The sequence below is a fragment of the Hydra vulgaris genome, chromosome 12 (assembly GCF_038396675.1).
Source record: "Hydra vulgaris chromosome 12, alternate assembly HydraT2T_AEP".
NCBI classification, from domain to species: domain Eukaryota; kingdom Metazoa; phylum Cnidaria; class Hydrozoa; order Anthoathecata; family Hydridae; genus Hydra; species Hydra vulgaris.
This window is the reverse complement of record NC_088931.1, coordinates 66,788,274-66,810,156: the sequence shown is the minus strand read 5'-3', so window position 1 is coordinate 66,810,156 and position 21,883 is coordinate 66,788,274. Positions and strand designations below refer to the sequence as shown.

At 31.0% G+C, this 21,883-nt stretch overlaps 1 protein-coding gene across 3 annotated transcripts in view; it reads right to left on the bottom strand.

The window, feature by feature from the left end:
* Nucleotides 1-20,597, bottom strand: part of LOC100201588 (vascular endothelial growth factor A) — a 34,165-nt gene extending 13,568 nt beyond the window's left edge. For all 3 annotated transcript variants that reach the window (XM_065814195.1, XM_065814196.1, XM_065814198.1), the window contains exons 1-2: nucleotides 20,442-20,597; nucleotides 20,253-20,281 (exon numbers count right to left, since the gene is read on the bottom strand). In XM_065814195.1, coding sequence (XP_065670267.1) covers nucleotides 20,253-20,281; nucleotides 20,442-20,487 — 75 coding nt within the window. In that variant the 5' untranslated portion in view covers nucleotides 20,488-20,597. The remainder of the gene's footprint in view (nucleotides 1-20,252; nucleotides 20,282-20,441) is intronic.
* Between the last annotated feature and the right edge of the window lie 1,286 nt (nucleotides 20,598-21,883).

Here is a 21,883-nt window from a genome sequence, read left to right as displayed (position 1 = left end):
ACATTGTCTACCCATTCTATTTGGCATTGAAGGCATATCTTGGAATAATTCTATGAATGACTTTACATGATTCTGGAGAGACACAAGATTTTTTTTCACTCAATTTTATTGATTATATACCATTTTATAGAAGCATATAAATTCAACACAAGCTGGTGTTATTACTAGGGGAAATAAAATAAATGGTTTGGTCCTACATATTAAAAATAAAAGTCTTAAGCTATTTGTTCCAAATGAAAATATCGCAATAGACGAATGCACCATAGCTTTCAAAGGACGTTCAGCTCATCTAATGTACAATCCTCAAAAACCTCATAAATGGGGTTTTTTATGCTTTAGCAGACAGTGAAACAGGATATTTGTTTACTTTTGAACCTTATTATGGCTCAGCTACCACTAACAGTCTTCTTAGACCAGATCTTCCTTTTATGGCAAGAATAGTGTTACATTTAGTTGATGGATTGTTACAAAATGTAACAGGTACTGGCTACCATGTTTTTACAGATAGATTTTTCACAGGTTATGAGTTAGCTAAAGAGTTATTAAAAAGGGGTATCCACACTACATGAACCATTCAAGCCAACAGAAAAGGTTTACCAGTAGAGTCAGGTAAAAAAAAAAAAACTTGCAAAAGGTCAAGTTATATCCTGGAGTAAGGAAAATAAAATAATGGTCTTAGCATGAAAGGACAAAAGGGAAATCTGCATATTGAGCTCATATTTTAATCCTAAAACAGTTTTCATTGAGAGAAGAAGAAAACATGGGGAGAATAAGGAAATTGAAAAATCTATAGCTGAGGTTCAGTACAGAAAAAATATGGGTGCTGTTGATAGGTTTGACCACTACTCCACAAGCTATTCCTTCACTAGGAAGTCATTAAAATGGTAGAAAAAAACTTTTTTTTGGCTATTAGAAGTGGCTGTAATAAATAGTTACATCCTTTACAAACAGGTAAATAAAATAAAAATATTACCCATACTCAATATAGAAAAGAACTTATATCCCAACTTGTTGCTGAACAACAAGCATCACAACCACTCCGTTGTCGAGGGCGCCCTTCGTCATTGGATACAGTGGAAAGACTTGACAAACGTCAGCATTTCATTGCAAAGTTCAGTGGCGAAAAATCTAAAGATTGTGCTGTATGTTCTGACAGAAAAAAAACAGGGCAAAGGAAACAAACAGCGCTTTTTTGTGAAACTTGCTTTCGTCAGCCAGGATTGCATCCAAAAAAAATAGGGCAAAGGAAACAAACAGCGTTTTTTTGTGAAACTTGCTTTCGTCAGCCAGGATTGCATCCAGGAGAATGTTTTAAAATCATTCCCTTTATACAATTAAAAAAAAAATCAAGTTTCAATTTTTTTTATTTGTTTATTATTACTATTAAATAAAAAATTAAATTTATTATTACATGTTTTGTTATTTTGTCATAATGTGTGAATGTAACTAGTCTATGTTGTATAAATTTTGCTTAAAAAAATATTCAGAATTAGCAAGTTGTCAACTAAGTTATCAACTACAAAAATAAATGGAGGGATAAAGGTTATGATAAGAACATTCATTTAAACAAAAGATTTAAATTATAGTAAATTTTAAATGTATTTTATTTCTTGTTTTTTTACCCTCTAAATGCCATACGTAAAATTTATCGTGAATCTCTCTGCACTTATACTTAAATTATTTGTACTTGGTGCGCTTGAAACTTTAAATATTTGTAATCTCATTTTACATCAAGTTTTAACTTTCATGTTTAGAAATATGCTATAAATATTTATTTGATTGTAGCCAAAATATTTGAATCATGTTTTTGTAAAACCTGCCATAAATATCCCACATAATCTTAGTACTTTGTTGTTTTAAAATACAATTTGAAACTATTAGCCCATAATCAATCAAGTAATATAGTCGGGGATAGTGCAAATCCGCGTAACATTAAATAACTCGCGTATCTGCACTAAGATTTTTACTGGAGAAGATTAAAACTTAATTGTTTTTTATTTCAACGGATTTTGGGTTCATTTTAGCATAGAGAGTTTTATTCCTGTTCCTTGTAATGTCAATAATAGATATTTGGTGTTAAAATTATTGATACCCAATAATAGTAGCCGATGCTAGTTACACGGATTTGCACTATCCCCGGCGATGTACTCAATGCCGTTAATGCAAGTTCTCAAAGTTTTTTGTCTTGTTTGTTCTCGGTGATAACAAACATATTTTTTTTCCGGTCTGCGACATTTGCTTATAAACAATATATGTTAAGTTCTAAAAGTAATGTTAATTTTAAACAATATCTATATATATTGTTTAAAACACAACATATCTTTTGCGATGGAGTAAGAAAATATGTATACATATTTTCTTACTCCTACAAAAAAAAAAAAAAAAATATATATATATTCAAATAAAATATATATATTAATCTATGGTAATTTAAAGACCGGAATTTTAGTTAATTAGATTTATGGCATTATAAAATAGGGGTGGTTCACATTACAGTAATGTTTAAATTTTGTGCTTAGACTTTTAAATAAACCTTAAAAGGTTTAACTTTAAAAGTCTAACTAGTCGTATGTCAATTTGTGTGTTCTTCACACTCAAATTAATAAAAACTTTCATATAAAATGGAAAAAACAGATTTTAAATTTAAATGAATAATTTTTTTCGACCTTTATTATGTTTGCAGACATATGACTGGTTAGAAGTTAAATATATAACTTAAAACTTGTTTGAAAAAGTTGTTTTCTCAATTTAATATTTTATCTACATTGAGAGCAGCACCATTTTATACCAAAATATGGCTCATCAACTATAAAGCAAAATTTTATATCTAAACTTAAGTAATTTAAAAAAAATTTAACTTTGTTTGATTTTAGACAAACTAAAGCGCTAGGAGAAAAAAAAAATAAAAAAAAATAAATTATTTGGGCTAAAAAAATGTAGTGAAACATAACCTTTTTATAAAAACGCAAAATTCGTGTATTTTCCAGTACATGCATTAACGGCGTTGAGTAGGCTTTATTTTGCAAAAGTACTTTTAATTAAAATAAAAATCATTCTCGATTAAACTTAAAAAGCTACATTAAAACTACACTAATTTAAAAATAAAATATCTTTAGCATAGTTATTCTTGAGCGAAATAAAATAAGTAAAAAAATAGTGCAAGTTATCATTATTATTAAAACTAGTAAAGATGTTACTTCTCAGTGGTAATCATTTCTAAACTAAAATTGTGGTAATGTTACCTACCATAGGTAATCATCACTAAATCTAGTGATAATGCTGGCCCTAATCTTACAATACATATTTAATTTTCTTTTTCTTAATTTTAATATACTCAATTTCAAATGTTTATTTTGAAATAAACTTTAGTCTCCAATCTATAGATTGAATAGGAAGTTAAGTTTAAATGATATTTTGGACCAAAAAGGTTGTAATATATATCGTTTTTCTAATTGTTGTCAATGAGATTCAAGTCTTTTACTTTTTATTTACAACATTACGTTCATTTTACAGTTAAAATTTACGTTAGTTTTATCTGAAGTTATTTCCAAACCACGAGCAAAAAACTTATAAATAAAATAAATAATAATTGTTTTATGTAATATGAAGGTAAAATAAAAAACAACGAACTCTAATCAAATTGAATATCTTTCTTTGATAAAACTTTGAAATTCTTAAAGTTTATTAGTTTATTAGCAAAGCTTAAAAGTTTATTAGCATCATTAATTTTTCATTATTGATTTTTTATTTTTGTTTTTATATTTGTGACAATTTCTATAACTATTTGTATGTTTATTTATTTTTCTAAAGTTAACTATTTTCATAAAATAATTTCACTTTATGTTCTAGACAGCCATTCTACAATGCTCATAATATTTTTACCAATAATGGCATTCAGTGGTACTGAAAAATATTCAATTGGCTAAAGGCATACGTGTTTTTTCTTTGACTTTCTATTCAAGGAATGATGATGATATGTAACCGGTCTCTTTTCCGTTCGTTCAGGACATGTGAAAATTTAGGCTTCAAAAAATCTTAATTATCAAAAGCAAACTCATTGCGTAATTTCGTTATAAAAAATATCTTACATAGATTTAAGTAAGGCAGCCCAGCCGTGGCGCAGTGGGTAGAGTTCTTGCTCAAAACTCTAACCACTAAGTTAATAAGATGTAAATAAGAGGTTCAAAGTTCGACGCTGACTCTAACCCAATTAGCGACATTGGTTAGGTAGGAGGTGTGAACTTCCTAGTTTAATGCGCTTTAGCGGTGTTCTGTGATAAGATCGTAAGGACTGATCGTAAGGATCTTTAAGCATCTTAATAACCACACACACACACACACACCACAAACACATCACACACACCACAAACACATCACACCACACCACACACATCACCACACACACACACACACACACACACACACACACACACACACACACACACACACACACACACACACACACACACACACGCAATTATAGTTCATACTGACAATAAACACGTTTTATTTTAAACGCGTTTAATTTTTTTAAAATGTGGCTGGATTAGGGTTACCAGATGTTCGGTTTTTACGATGGAGGACACAGTAAAAAAAAATTATTTTTACAGGTTCGGCACTGTATTCTCCTCTGCAAAAGCCGGACATCTGGCAACCCTAGGCTGGATGGCTCAGTCGGTTAGAGCGTCAAACGAATTATTAAAATCCGAACTGCTGTACGATACAAATTCTAATCCAGTCACTCACCAACTCAGTGCCTGAGTAAGTTCTTCGTACGCAAAAATGATGATCAATAGCGGACACTACTTTGGATAGTCCTTATGACTGTTTGTGGACACTAAGCCAACAATATCTTCTGATATAAAAGCATTGTATAGCAAAATAAAGCATGAAATTCAAACAATTAAATTTAAAAAAAATAAAGTTAAAAATTGTATAAAACAGCAATGAAACAGTATAGCGAAGTTATTTTATATTTACACAATCTTTTTATACCGACAAAACAACCTCGTAGTAATGTTTTATTGTTGTTTTATACAGTTTTTCAATATCAATTTAATACGCTTTAAAAATAAAACGTGCTTTATCGTCAATATGAACTTGGTATTTGTAACTTAAAGGAATTTTTCTACAAGACGAAATATTCGCGCGAAGCGAATTTTTTTCGTCGATAAGCTTGCGCAGATAGGGCTGTAAATCCTGGCTCCCGTTCGTGAACGGCTCGGTGATCGGCTCGACAAGAGCTCATTCATGTTCGGCTCGAATGGTAAACGAGCTGGGCTTAAACAAATTAGGCTCGTTTATTAAACGAGTCGAGCTTGAACATCATAGGCTCGTTCGTATAGGCTCGATTAAAGCTCGAATATATATATACGGTATTGGACAAAACATTTGCAACCAACATCGAACAATGCTAAAAATTGTTCCTAATTTTACATGTCTTAAAAACGAAACGAACTATACTACCACAGCAAACAGTTCAGGAGGCTGGAATCATAGCATGCCATGACATGAGCAATCAGCTGACAGGTGACAGCACACAGGCAGTATTTCGTTGACAAGTGCCATTTTGCAGCGGGCAAAATAAGTGCAACTTTTTTGGTTTGTTTCATTTTCTTAAGTCTGGTCTGTGTCAACGTCACGGAAGTTTTTTAATAATTAAAGGAAGTTTCCAGATGTTTCCAGAAGCATGCAGAAGCTTCCAGAAGTTTCCAGAAGAAGCATCTGGAAGCATCCAGTAGCATCCAGAAATATCCAGAAACATTCAGAAGCATCCAGACGCATCCAGAAGCTTCCAAAAGCATCGAAAAGAAGCATTTAGAATCTTCCAGAACAGGTTCACACAGGTTCATTTTACTATATAAGAGACATGTAAATCGACATGTAATTCAGTCAGTATATGGAAGTCAATCAGTCAGTATTATCAAGACAGTTTATCGAAGTGAGTTTTATCAAAGTGTTTTATCGAAGAACATCAATACAATAAGTGAAATACAACAAGTGTTTCATTACATCAACACAGTCCACATCCAACCAAGACGTTGTGTTCCACAGAGCATTATTGTATCATCACACGGTAAATCTAACACGGTAAGCCTTGAGAAGCGTGATTATTTTTATGACTTCAAGTGCAAAAATGGCTCCCGACAGTCTTGGATTGGAACTAAGAAAGAAAGTTATTGGCGATTACGTAAGTGGAATGTCACAAAAAAGTATTTGTGACAAATATCGCGTGAAAAAATGGACCGTATCAAGACTATGTTCCAAATATCGTTCTTCGGGGAAGTTGGCAGCAGATAACAAAGGTGGAAGACCACGTTCCACCACTTCTAGAGAGGATTCTATGATCGTGTTGTTGAAGCCGGATTATTTTTTTTCGACGCCCTGCAAAGAAACCGCTGATTTCACAAAAAAACCAGAAGAAAAGACTTCTGTTTGCTGCATCTCATATTGACTGGAATGTGCAGAAATGGCGAACTGTCCTGTTCAGTGATGAATCGAAGTTCAACATCATTGGGAGCGATGGCATTTGCCGTGTACGTCGACCGGCCGGAAAACGCCTCGATTTACGTTACTGCCATAAGACCGTGAAGCATGGTGGAGGCAATGTAATGGTCTGGGGGTGTTTCTCTGCTAACGGTCTAGGTCCAATACATCGAAACGATGGAATAATGGACCGTTTCATGAATAAAAATATCCTGAAAGATGTTATGTTACCTCATGCTAAATGGAATATGCCAATAAAATGGGTTTTTCAGCAAGACAACGATCTAAAACACACTGCAAAAGTAGTCAAGCAGTAGTTTCAAGACAACCACCTATCGGTGATGGATTGGCCGCCTCAATCTCCGGATCTCAACCCTATCGAGAACCTGTGGGAGATCGTCAACCGCAGTATTAATCGTGAAGGTGTTCGTAATAAGGATCAACTGTTTGAACAAATCCAAAAGGCCTGGGCAGCGATTCCACAAAGTTTCATTGATCACCTGATCGAATCTATGCCTCAAAGATGCAAGGCTGTGATCAACAAAAAAGGATTCGCCACGAAATATTAATAGCGAAATACAGCTTGGTCAACATTTTGTCGAGTTGCACATGTTTTGTCCAGAAGGAAATCAACTTTTTTTAATACTTTTGATTAATTTATTAATTTTCGTGTACAAATAATAAACTTTGTGATGAATAAAACTTGAAGAACTTTGTCTCTAAACAGTTACATAGTTATTTTTCTAAATTGAAAAAATGCATATATTATATGCATATTTATATATATATATATATATATATATATATATATATATATATATATATATATATATATATATATATATATATATATATATATATATATATATATATATATTAGTAGTAGAAAATCACTTAACAAAAATTTTTTCCATTTAACACTGTGTCAAATTTTTGTTGAAAATTTTCAAAACCACTTTTGAACTAAAATTTGACCCTGAAAAAAAGAATACAAAAAAACGAAATAGAACTAGAAATGTAATTTGGTTCTGGGGGGGCCCCCCCCCCCCCCCCATATAGCAAAAATGTTTCTACTAACATAGGAAAAGTGTTTTTAAAATTGGTTGATAAGCATTTCCCGCGATCTAATAAACTACATAAAATTTTTAATCGAAATACAATTAAAGTTAGCTACAGTTGCACAAAAAATATGGAAAGAATTATAAAAGGTCACAATAAGGCTTTGTTAAACAAAAAAGAAATCCTAAATGAAAAAACTACAGAAAATTGTAATTGTAAACAAAAAATCAATTATCCAATGAGTGGAAGTTGTTTATCAAAAAATGTGGTATATAAATGTGTTGTTTCCTCTAAGAATGTACCTAATAAACAATATATTGGCATAACAGAGGGTGAATGGAAAAAACGTTTTGCCAATCATAAGCAATCTTTCAAGAATAAAAAGTATTCAAAAGACACCATGCTGTCAAAATATATATGGGAATTAAAAGAAAAAAATATTGATGATTTTATACTGAATTGGTCTATCCTTAAAACAGCGCATGCATATAACAATATTTCCAAAAAATGCATATTATGCCTACAAGAAAAATTTGAAATAATTACACATGCAAATCAAGAATGCTTATTAAACAAAAGATCGGAATTAATTTCTAAATGTAGGCACGAAAATAAGTTTCTCCTAAAAAACTATAAAAATAAATGAGCTCAAATAATATTTACATTAACTACCCTTTTTAAAAAAACATTTTAAAAAAATAGCATAAGTAATCATTTCTAAAGAATTCTTTTTATAATAGTGTCAGCAAATTCCACAAAGGTGTGAAAATTTACAGTAGTTAAGACATTTGCAACTTCCTGTAATTTAATTTTGGTATAAATTGAAGTTTTTATTAATTTGATCATCCATTTCTGATGAATCTTTGTTGATGAAACACAGTGTTAAATGGAAAAAATTTTTGTTAAGTGATTTTCTACTACTAATATAACTGCTCTGTTCTTTTAAGAACATTGGGCATTCTATTGTGTAGAATACTTTTTAAAGTTGTTTAAATATATATATATATATATATATATATATATATATATATATATATATATATATATATATATATATATATATATATATATATATATATATATATATATATTTGTATATATATATATATATATGTATATATATATATATATATATTTATTTATCCAATGCAATGAGAGCAAAACTTATATTTGTGAAAATGTAATTTGAACTATTAGAGTGCAGTGTTTAATAGGAATTATTAAGTTTGTGAGAGTTTACATTATGTTTGAACTTTGAACATTAAGTTTGAACATTGAACTATTAGTTTTAACTTTTACTTTGAACTATTAGATTTGTGGGATCTTATTTCATTATGTTGTTTATTTGCATGTTTAATAGACTGTATGTTGTTTGTTGATTTGGACTTGCATTATTTACAGACGAGCCTTTAACGAACAGTTTTTTTTACTAAACGAGCTTTAAATTAACAGGTTACAATAACTATTTCGAGTTTTAAACCAGTCGAGCTCGAGCAACATGTAAAACGAGCCGAGCCCAAACAATACTAATCCTTAACGAGCCGAGCTTGAACAAAGAATCTCATGTTCGAAACGAGCTCGAGCCGAGCCTCAACACTCTTAATATGTAAACGAGCCAAGCCGAGCCCTGGCAAGCTTGGCTCGTTCAGCTCGATTTACAGGCCTATGCGCAGATAAAACATTTCTGGCAATTATGCTGATACAGCGTTTCGCTGCAGCAAAAAAAAAGTCGGTGTCACGTTAAATAAGTAGATCATTAAATTAGACAGTCAGTTCACGCATGCGCAGATATGGCGTAAAGCTTCCGTTAGATAAGTTAAATCTTTCGTTAAATAAGTAGCCTTGTTTCCGTTAGGTATAAACTCAAAAAACACAAATAATCATATTTTTAAATTTTTTAAAAATATGATTATTTGTGCCAGTCTATAATTACTCTGTTGAAGATGTTTAGCAATATGTCTTTGATGGAATAACAAATTGTTATAATAAAAAAATGTCAACTTTGTGGTATGTAAATATATAACCCACTATTTAAGTTAAACTTTTATATAATTTATGATTTAGAGTTTATTATTATTGTATATTTTATATTATTTTATTCTTCTGAAGTTAATTTGTACTATGTCTCAGCATCTCAAAACCCACAGTTGTTTTGGGACTTCCATTATATGCATTGACTTATTTGTCAATTTTGCTCTGAACTATTAGTCAATTTTGTTATATATATATTCAAGTGTTGCAATTAAGTATTACTAAAAATATTTATTGAAAACAATCTAAGATTAAACTAACTGTAAATTTATTATGGATTTAAACCTAATTTTCAGAAAGTGACCTTAGGTACAGTTTAAAAAAATCTTTTGTACCTAGGGCCACTAATTTTTAAACCCTTCTACTTGATGGAATTTTATATTTTATAGTCAATATACTTATACTAATACAAAGTAATTATTATAGAGATGTAATTGTATCAGTTTTGCCATTTTTAGACAAGTCTGGGGTCTTAAATTTGGGCATAGAAAATATCTGGCCAGAGGTACACAAACTTCCCCTAAACCTTATTGGACCTCTTGCCTTAACAAAACCTGGGAAAAAAAAAAATTATTTCAATTACTGATCATTGAAGTAAATATATTGAAAAATTAACAATTTGTGTAACTACTTTATGTTATAGATTTTTGGTACTCTTCAAAAAACTCTAAAATTTTAAATTATTCTTTAAAGTCTGCTTATTTTTCTCAAACCAATCAACGAGAAAAAGGTTCAGATTTTAATCATGTAATGGTAAAGCTTTGAAAAAAACTGTTTGTTAATTATAGTATTATTGTAAAAAGGGGCTGTCGAAGTTGAAATTTTTCTAAAGTTTTCTTTATTGTTTGTCAATACAGTCTAAAGACAAGGCCTTAGATATTTTAAGAGAGTCCTCTGGCTGGCTTAATGACACCTTAATTGATATAGCACAAAGTTTGTTTTTATGTCAGTTTTCTAAAATATTTAGGTATCCAAGTTTAAAATATCTGGGTTTTTTGCATTTTTAGTTGTTTTAGTTTAGGTGGTTTTTAGAAAGCATAGAGTTGCGCACGAAAATGATTGTGATCTTTTCTTAAAAGGAAATGCAATAGCTTTCTGTAGCGGTATCAACTTAAGTTTAATTATATAAAAAGATAATGACATGAGGTAACATTACCTAAAATGTATTAAGAAAGGTAAATTAGAGATATTTCTTTTTGTTACTGTGTTATACTGTCTTAAAAGGTGTGCATTTAGTACTCATGGTTGTGAATGTATCCTATTATTTCTGCTGCCTATTATTTTTGTTTTATGAGTTATTTGGATATTTTAATTCAATCAATATACATAAATACGCTTTTTTGTTTTTTATTATTGATTCTTTTTAGTTAACATTTAAAAATATTTTTTAGTTAATATTTAAAAAGTTTATATGTTTTGGTTAATATTTAAAAAGTTCATTACTTATTTTATTTTATTAGAGGCTGGGAACAAAAAAGCCCCACAATTTTTGCTACACCTGCCCCAAACGTGAGAGCAACAAGTTGATAAAATATTTTTTGTACTATTCTCAACTAGACTTATATTCATCGATAATTTTTAAGTTTCATAGTATTATCTCTCAGCGTTCAAAAATTATGACCATATAAAAATTCCAACCCCATCAAATTGAAGGGGGTTTAAACTTTATATGGTCATAATCTTGTTGCTCTCACGTTTGGGGCAAGTGTAGCAAAATTTTGGGGCTTTTTTGTTCCCAGCCTTCAATCATCGCAATTTTTTGTAAACTCTCATTATTTAACATAAGTATAAACATATAAATGTTTATAGTTAGCTCCATGTCTGGAAGTTAGCTATCTCAAAGATCAAAAAATGCTGGATCCGCCACTGTTATCAATATAAGATATAGCTAATAGGTACAGTTATTAAAGTCAGTTCTTTATTTACATACATTTGTTACATTTATTGCAATTGCAGTTAACTATAGCTACTATTACAACTACACCAAAAGTTGTATTTAAAATTATGGCTATTTTTAAATATAATGAGATACTTGATCAATTTTTTGTAGAATATTGTGAAAGTATAGATTATTCTGGCATGTTGATACCATGGCTGTTTTAACATTTTTAAAATTTATGTAATTTAAAAGTTCAAATCCTTCCGGCACACAATTAGAGTTTGTAAATCAATTCAATGACATATATTGATCAATGCATTTATTAAGTACCCTTCTGGCACAAAAGAAGGTATTTTTATTACTATTATTTTTAATCATTGCAATTTTATGATACTATTTATGTTATACTATATTTCTATTCTATAAAGGCTTTTAATTTCATGTGGAAAAATCGAATTTCGTCCGAAATCGCCAAAGTTTCAACCACGTTAAATTTTTTCAAAATAACTTAGAAACCATGTTATTATATTTTGCTATTTATATTGTGTAAGGATATTTTGATCTTAATTTCAAAATAAAGTTTTAGTGTAACATGAAGTGTGTCGTTTCTTTGATGTCGTTTGTATTTAAAACATTCACATAGTAAGAAATTGTAAACTAAGTTTTTTTTTTTTTAAACATCTTCGCTTCCAACAAGGCTGCAAGCAGCCACTAACTAAAGTTGGAAGTTACTGAAAGAGAAAAGATGAAGATAAGATAACGATTGAAAGACGACTTGAAAGATTGCAAATTATATGAGTCAGGAAAGCAAGATGAAGGAAGCGAATTCCAAAGAGCTGATGTTCGAGGAAAAAAACTAGACGAATAAGCGTTTTTGAAGCACTTAGGAACAGTCACAGAAAAAGGATGACACTTAATTGAATGACGAGTAACATGAGGATGAATTAGAGTAGATGGCACAAGAGACGCTAGCTCTTTAGAGCAATGCCCATTATAGTATTTGTAGAAAAGAGAAAGAGAAGCAACATTACGACGATGTGATAATGGTTGGAGGTTGGCTGCAAGAGCAGGTCCAACTATGTTTACAATGCGTTTTTGCACCTTGTCTAAAAGAGAAAGGGCATCATTAGAAGATCCGCCCCAGATATGGCAACAATATTCCATACAAGGCCGGATTTAAGATTTATAGAGATAGAGAATAGAATCCGAAGTAAGAAAGTGACGAGCTCGATAAAGAGATGCAACCTTAGCAGATGCTAATTTTGCAACTGATTTGATATATGGTTTCCAAGAAAGATTGGAAGTAAGAGTTAATCCTAGAAGATGAAGAGTAGGTGACTCATCGAGTACATCACCGTTCATAAATATAGGAAGATCTAAATTATTGCGATAATGATTGGCTGAAAAAAATTGAGTTTTATGTGAATTAAAGTTCACCAGCCACTAAGAGCCCCATGCTGTAGCATAAGTAAGATCCTTTTCAAGCTCAAATGCCCCCTCCAAGCAATCAGAGGGTGTTGGTTTTTTATCACGACAAGAATAAATGGTAGTGTCATCAGCAAACAATGCCACCTTAGATGAGAGAATATCTGGAAGATCGTTAATGTAAATTAAAAAGAGTATAGGGCCAAGGATAGAACCTTGAGGAACCCCTGAAGTTACAGAATAAGAAAAAGAGTGTTGTCCATCGAGGACAACTTTTATGCTACGATTGGAAAGGAAGGATTCAATGATCTTAAAGATGTTGCCGGATACACAACAAGAAGAAAGCTTATGGAGAAGACCAGCATGCCAAACTTTATCAAAAGCTTTTGAAATGTCAAGAGCAATGGCTTTAATTTCTCCACCTTTATCTAATGCACGATAAAACCTGTCAGTTATTACTGTTAACAAATCAGCTGTAGAACGAGAAGATCGAAATCCATATTGATGGTCAGAAAGTAAGTGATTAGATTCAAGATGAGAAACTAAATGTTGGTTAATTAAAGATTCAAAAACCTTGCTTATGATAGGAAGAAGACTTATGGGACGGTAGTTAGACGAATCAGATCGCTCTCCAGAATTTTTGAAGATAGGGATAACAGATGCCGCTTTCCAGCAGGCTGGAAAGCAAGACTCTGATAAGCACTTGTTGAACAGTTTTGAGAGTATAGACGACAGCTCCGGAGAACACTTCTGCAAGACAATAACAGGTATGTTGTCCGGGCCACAAGCTGTAGAAGAGTCTAGGCAGGAAATCACTTTAGATACAGATGCTGGAGTGATATGAATGTCAAGCAATGGATCAACCTGTTTGTTGGCAATATCAGGTAGAAAGCAACTAGTGGAAACAAGAGATGATATTGATGAAAAGTTTTTAGCAAACAATTCAGCTTTGTCTTTAGGTGGGGTGACAAAGTCTGAACCATTCAAGAGAGGTGGAATTATAGATTTGCCCTTATTATTGATATTATTAAAGATTCTCCAGAAGTCACGAGAGCCTAATTTTTGAGATGAGATACGAGATTTCATGACCTAAGAATAGCGGGTTTTGGCGTTAGACAAAACCTTTTTACAATTGTTTCTAGCAGTAATAAACAGACGTCTGTTTTCTGGAGAATTGTTTTGCTGATAACTATAGAAGTAACGGTTTTGATTGGCAATTGCAGCAGCACAGTGTGAGGAAAACCATGGAGGAGAGTGAGGCTTGACCTGGAATCGTCGAGAGGGAATAAAAGATTCCATGCCAGCTTGAATCCACGAAGTTATGTAAGAAGCACATTTGTCGACAGGAAGACGAAATATTTCTACCCAAGGGCCATCACGAAGAAAATCACGGAAAGAATCCCAGTCAGCTTTACTGTAGTTGTAAGAGGTTCGATAATAGGGGGATTCAGGTGATGAAGAAGAATGAGATAATAGTTTTAGAGAGATCAAACTGTGATCAGAAGCACCTAAGGGTGAATGTGGAGAAACTGAGCACTGACTAGGATCAGAAACAAGACATAAGTCGAGTAGAGAAGGTAAATGATTCGGGTTGTCTGGAAAGCGAGTTGGAAAGTCGACTATTTGAGTTAGGGATTGAGAAAGGCAGAAGTTGTGGGCTTTAATGCCTGCCGAATCACTGACACTAGAGCCAAGCCATTCAGAGTGGAGAGCATTGAAGTCACCAACAACAACTATATTAGCTGGTGGATAAAGAGAGAGGGCTTGGTCATTGTGATCAGAAATAACGTCAAAATGTGTGCAGTCTTGAGATGAAGGAGAGCGATATAGAACAAAGAGAAAGGCAATAGAGTGAAGTGGTGCTAAACGAAAGCACATAAAAGAATAGTCTGTGGATTCAAACCTAGTTTCACGACAAATGGGTGAATTCTTACGGATGTAAATGCCCAGGCTAAGCACGTGACTATTGGAGTCTTTACGAATTAGAGGAAGATAACCATCAACACTAAGATCACAAGATGAGACAGCTGAACTCAATTTAGTCTCACAAAGAGCAAGTAGGTCTGGTGAACTTTGCAAGAGATAAGACCCAACAGAAGAAAAGTTACTTCGAAGACCACGAATATTAGTGAATGATAGGTTTAGAGAACTTGGTGATGATGATGGTTTTTTGTGTTTTATAGTTTTTGGTACTTTGTTCATTTTTAAATTAGATTGAAGAACTTGACTCAAAGTATAGATAGTACTCAGAACACTGTTTAATAGCCCAAGCAATTGACTCATTATTACTAATAAACCCTAAGCCGTAACAAAGGGCTCCAAATGTGGCCTCCGCAATGCACACCAAAAGTACAAACAGGGACACCATCCATGCGCAACATGGCACTGTTAATACTTTGATATTTTTCAGCTGTTGATGGAATCAGCCTCTTTGAGAGCTACCACAGAGTTCGGAAAACCTGACTACCAGCCGGCCTCAGAACTCTCATTAGGAGATAATAGAATGATTTGCCTAGTCATAAAAACAGAGACACAAGCAAAACCCATGCATTGAGTCAAGAAGATTCAGCATTCAACATCTTAAACTGGAAACAATGTATTAAAAATGCATCTGCGCCAGCCTAATAGATAAAGAAGGGGTGCGAGGCTGGTCAACAGATAGAATCTGTTTACCCCTTAAGTCTTTGCCTAGGAGGCCTTCTACAAGACAGTAGCGGGTTTAGCAGATTGTACTGGGTTACATGTTACCAGTAGCAGGATAATCTGATCTGATATTTAAGTCTGACATTAAAGTTTAAGTCACATTTTATTATTATTGTGCTATATATACATTAAAGCCGCTAAAATCTTCGAATAACACCCGTCTAGGTTGTTATTCAACGGTAATACTGTACTGGTGTAGTGGTAGAGCGCTCGTCTCATAATTGAGAAGTTCCGAGTTAAATATTATTAAAAGTAGTAAATTATCACTATAAAAATGCCGTAAAATAATATTAATTCGCATGACAAAGTAAATGCTTTAAGTTCGATTAACGTGTTTTTTTTTTCAAATTTGTTCGTCTGAGTTAACAAAAAATGCCTTGATTGGTCAATTTGTCTACTTATTTAACGATCTACTTATTTAACCTCTTAACTGTGGCGTAAATTTAAAAATCGCGTTGTTATTTAGAGCAAAATATTTTTTGTTAATGATTTCTTTAAACTGTCTAATTCATTTTCGTTTAGTACGCCAAAAATTGCAACAAAAAAAACTAATTGCATTTAACATTTTTTGATAATATTAACGAGAAACTAAATTTTATAGGCAACAAAAAAATAAAACAAAGATTTGTAAGACATTTAAAATATATTAACAAAAGTTCAGTTATTTACAAAAACCTTTAAATTTTTCTTTTGTATGGTAAATTTTAAAACAAGGCACAACACACAAACTAACATTACAGTCTTGACACACATGTATCGGGTATCTGATCTAATCTTGTTTTCAGAGCAGACAACACATCTTCTACTTGGTTTCATATTTTTTTCTGTTGCTGGTATAGCATCAACAAAATGACGCTCTATTAATCTTAAAGAAGAAGGTAATACTCGAGTTCAACTTCCTTTTTCTTGATTGATTCATGGTATTTAACAATGCTCTTTTTGATAATGGACTCTCTAAACTGTAAGGATGTCATATTAGGTGATAACTTATTGTTTATAATATTAGCAATGAATGCACAAACGCTAATCAAATGCATAAAAATCTTTTTGTATCATTTTTTTTTTAGTCTTTTTCTTTCGGATTCATATGTTGTCAACATTTGATCAGACCGGTCAACACCAACATGTTTCTGTTATACTCATGTATCTCTAGAGGAATATTTTTTTCTCTACCAGCTCTATTAACAGTGATTGTATCATTTTAAGCACAGGTACTCAGCATTTGCACATCTTTCTTGTCTCTCCATTTGGTAAACATTATATTTGTTTTTTATCATATCGAACTAAAGTATCACCAATTTTAATTTTAGCATTCTTTATATCCTGCGGTAACTGTTTGGAATTATTACGTAATGTACCAATGCAACCAGTATTATGATACAGCAAAACTTTGCAAATTTCATAAGATGTATACCAATTATCAATGTGTAAATAATAGCCATTACCAATTAAATTATCCATTTGAGTAATAACAATTTTAGTTGCTTGATATTTGTATTTTTTCAGGTTTGGAGGAAAACTGTCAGTCATTTCCTTACCAGTCTACAGAAAATAATTACAAATATAGCCAGTAGCTGATTCACATAATGCAAAGAACTTCATTCCAAATCTGGAAAGCTTGCTTGGAATGTATTGCTTCCAGCTTAAATGACCTTTCCAAAGCAGCAGTGATTTGTCTATTGATATATTTTTATTTGGTATAAACAGAGTTTTGAATTTGTTTACTAGGTAGTCATAGATCGGTTCAACTTTTGCTTTTTTACAAAAATGTATTAGTAAACTACTGTTATCAATAAAATGAAGAAACTTCTCAATAAAACAAAACCTCAAATCAAAAGACAATACTTTTATTATTAGTGGTGTGTTGAAAAATACATAGCATTTGTTGGTTTCCATAAAATCCCACGATATAAAATGAATGCTATATAGAGCCTGATGTCGTTTCTGACTAAAGGTATCCATTTTTGAACTCGGGATCTATCTTTAATTATATTATTTTTACGATATTGTACTGCGAAAAGGTTACTTTGCTCGGCAATAAGATCAACGAGGTCGTCTGTTACAAATGCTTCAAATATAGTAAGAGGACTACTATTAACTATAAAAATTGGATGAGGTCCTGGATAACCTTCGAATTTAAAAAAAATTTGCTATATAACCGTCTATTTTATTCCAATTCGGATCATCGTTTGTATTATCTTGTTCTAATTGCATTACATCAGTGTCAAAAAGGCCAGTTTCACTATCATCATCTGCTGATGAGCAAATTATTTCTTCTTCTGTAACAGATTTAACTGAACCTTCATTAGAAGAACCATCATTAGAACTAATATCAGATAATTCATCGCTTTCTCTCATGTATTCAATTAGATCTTGAACAGAATATTTACTTCTTTTAGGGTAAGATTTTCTAGCCGAAGCCATGTTTACTTTTCCACTAAACTAAAGCATCGTCATATAAAGCTATTAGCTATATTTTGAAAAAACTCTAGAGTATAAAATGAAGACCATACTTTTGTTAAAAGCTATTACATAACATAAATAAACAAACTTCCTTTTAATTTATCATATCTGATCTGTTGTTTAAGGTGGTAGTACCCCAAAAAACCGGCTGAAATTTTTTTTTTTCAAAATTTAAATTTTTACAATTTTCCTTCATTTATTATGTCTACTCTTATAATAATAAAAAAAAAGTTTAAAAAAAATAAGTTAAAAGGCCTGAATAGATTAGGTACTGTATCATAAAGCGCCTTAGCAACGGGCCTTGGAGATATATTTCTTGCAATATCTTGAAAAATACAAGTCTAATTTTTATAGTTTTTTTTTTGTGCTTATGACTAAATTGTTCCTTAGAAAGGTTTTATTGACCAACATAATAAAGCAGAAGATATTGCATACAGTAGCGGTGGTTTTTATTGTGTAAAAAACTTAATGTACTTTTAGTATTTTTTTAAATTGCGTTTTTTTTGCGATTAACTTTTTGTGCATTTTTTAATCTTTTAACAAGGATAACTTTTTAACCGCTCAATGAAAATTTTTCAAATCTTCAGCAATTATTCTTGAGTGTATTTGTGATGTGCTGAACCAAAGAAAATCAACTTTTTTAATGTTAAAGTATTAATTTTTAAATTTTAGCAAGCTGTACTTATACTTTTTTCTTTTTATTGATAGAATTGAATGATTTTAAAGTTATTAAATGTTGTTTATTGTATAATTTTTAATTCAGCACATTTTTTGAACATATATAAAACTACTTATAAAGTTTGGTTTGTAAAATATGAATGGTTCCCTAGATATTCTTGTTAAAAAAAAGTCCATTTTTTTGCCTAAATTTTGCTAATTTATGCGCATAATTACCAAGCAGGGGGTTAAAAAAAATTAATTTTGTTACTTTTTGAAATAATTTAATTTAACACTTCAGAAAAACATAAATGTTCCTAAAAATATCAAGTTTTAAATTTCATGTAAAAAACGGAAATATCCGTCAGTCACAAACGGTGCAACAGTTTCAAAATGCGGAAATATCCGTCAGACACATATAAGCCTACAGTTCCAATAAACGGATATATCCGTCAGACACACGTAAAGCTACACCATTAAAAGGCGGATATATCAGTCAGACACAGTTAAGGGGGTGAACGTGACTTACTAGATTAAATAAGTATCCGTAAACTAACGCATGCGCAGAATATCATTTCGTCTAATTTAACGATCTACTTATTTAACGTGACACCGGATTCATTTCGACTTTTTGCTAATCGCCTTAAGAGAAAACCAATTAAGTTTTGAATAATATATCACGTGATATCAACAGTAAAAAAGCGAAAGCACGTCGTTTTCTAAAAAAAATTCTTAACTTTACGTTCTTATTGATTTTCTATGAACTCACTCTAAACGTTGGCAAGCATTAATAAATTCATTAAATAAGTAGCAAGACTTAAATCGAGAACTTACAATTCTCGATTTAGGTCTGTGACTTAAATCGACTCTTAATCGACTTAAATCGACTTAAATCGACTCTTAAATCGACTTAAATCGACTCTTGTCAATTTACATTTGTATACAATTTAAATCGAGAATTGTAAATAAATAAGTTACACTTCATAAGAAGGTTTATCTTCAAGTGGCCGCACGACGATAAACCTTTTTGTGAAAAACCCTACACGGAGTTAAACCTGCTGTTCGTTCTTGCAGTAACAGTTTTTTTAACAGAAATGTTCATATCATAGTTTAGCATTTATTTTCTTATACTTTCTTATAAAAAACCCTATATTAAATTATTATATTACAAAATGATATCACATCTTACACACAAAGATAGAAATGTTAAAATTAATGCATGGAAAGAAATTTCGACAACGCTTCAAGTAGAAAGTATGATAAAAAAGTAATAACTGCTTTTAGTTAAACGTATAGCGTAAACTTATTGCTGCCATTTTTATTGTTGACAACGAAATGAAAGTAGCGCAAAAGAAAGTGAAAATCAAAACGGCGTTTCGTCAAAGCGAAAAAATTCGCTTCGCGCGAATATTTTGTCTTCTCAAACTGTAAAAATATTACGTAACAGTAATGCAAAAAAAAAAACATTAAAAAAAACAAAAAAAAAAACGATAATTTTAATAATAATGAAAAAGCTTAAATAAAAAACATTTTTTAAATCCTGACTTACCTTATCATTTTTTTTAACAGCGTTAATTTCTAAAATAAAAATTTTTTTCTAAATTAAAAAACAATAATAAGCCATTTTTAAACTTTAAATTATGTTGAGTAGATAAATTATTGGTTGAATATAAAAAATTTCATTTTATTGTTAAATTGTAATAAAATTGTGTACTAAATTGTATCAATCGTATCCAACCTGTAAAAATAATCATACAAAACAATAGTTTAATAACAATGTCCATTTTGATTACGTCTTTTAGTAATTTATCAATAAAATCTTGTTACGAAGTAAATACTTTGCGAGGAAAAAACTTCAAACAACGCTTAAGCTATTTACACAGATGGAAAAATAAAAGAAACCCGTTGCGTGATAAATAAATCTATTATTTTTATTTTAAATAGTCCGTAAAATACCGGTATTTTGGTATTAACAAATCCGACACCTAAAAAGTTACTTAAAATGCACGGAATGAGACGATTTTGAATAAATATTTTATTTCAGACAGGAATAAAATAAAACTTTTTCACGCGGCATTTTGACATAATTAAAAAACGTTTGATAATTAGAAAAGTGTCTAAAAGTTCTGTACACATTAACGTGTGAACGAAATTCGCGTCAAAAAATGTTAAAGTCTAAACTAGCATAAAAAATTCGCGTCAAAAAATAAATAAGACTAAAGCATAAAGCAAAAATAAAAAAGACTAAATTAATATACGAAATTTGCAACAAAAATTAAAAAAGACTAAAGCAACATAAAAACACGCCCCATATATTTAAACACCCCACATATTTAAACTTGTAGTCAATTTATTTATCGTATCAAACAAAGAGTCACTATCCACTTTAATTTTTTTTTTAGTTTTAAAGGCACTTCAAAATGACTTATCAGTCTTATCATAGAGCACCACGTAGGAGCATTTAACCAAAAAGTTTGCGTTTTCTTTCTAACCACGAATCTGTTGGCTCTGAGTCAGAACTTTAACCACTACACCACTGCTAACCTCTTCTATGTACATTCGCGGCTGCTAACTACTTCTATATACACTCTATATTATACGCATTTTCCCCACAGCCTTAGATTTAAAAATATTTCTTCAATATAAGTAAAATATGAACTCAAATATGAACTAAAATATAGACTAAAATATGTACTACAATATGTACTAAAATATGTACTAAAATATGTACTAATATACATTTTGATCAATAATGTCATTTGTTTGAAATTTCGAATTAAAGTCATGCGTCATACTTTCTATGTAAATGGTAGCTAAACTACATTTTGATAAAAGCGTAGAATTGTCCCCATAAGTAACGATAACTAATTTGATTTAAGATATATAAAGAAATAGCTAAAACAATCTTTTGAATAATTTTACGCAGAATAATAACTTCTCAATTTAATTTAAGAAGCCAGTTTATGAAAGTTAAATATCTATCTTGAAATATTCAGCTAAAAACAACAGGTTTAATGCAATATTTTTTTGCGTCCCGTAAGTAACACAGCATATAATCAACTATAATTCTTAAACTTATAATAATTGAACGAAATTTCAATATACAGGAAAACAAATAAATGATTTCGGGATAATCCATAAATATCTAATAAAGATCTAATCTGTTAAAATAAACAATAT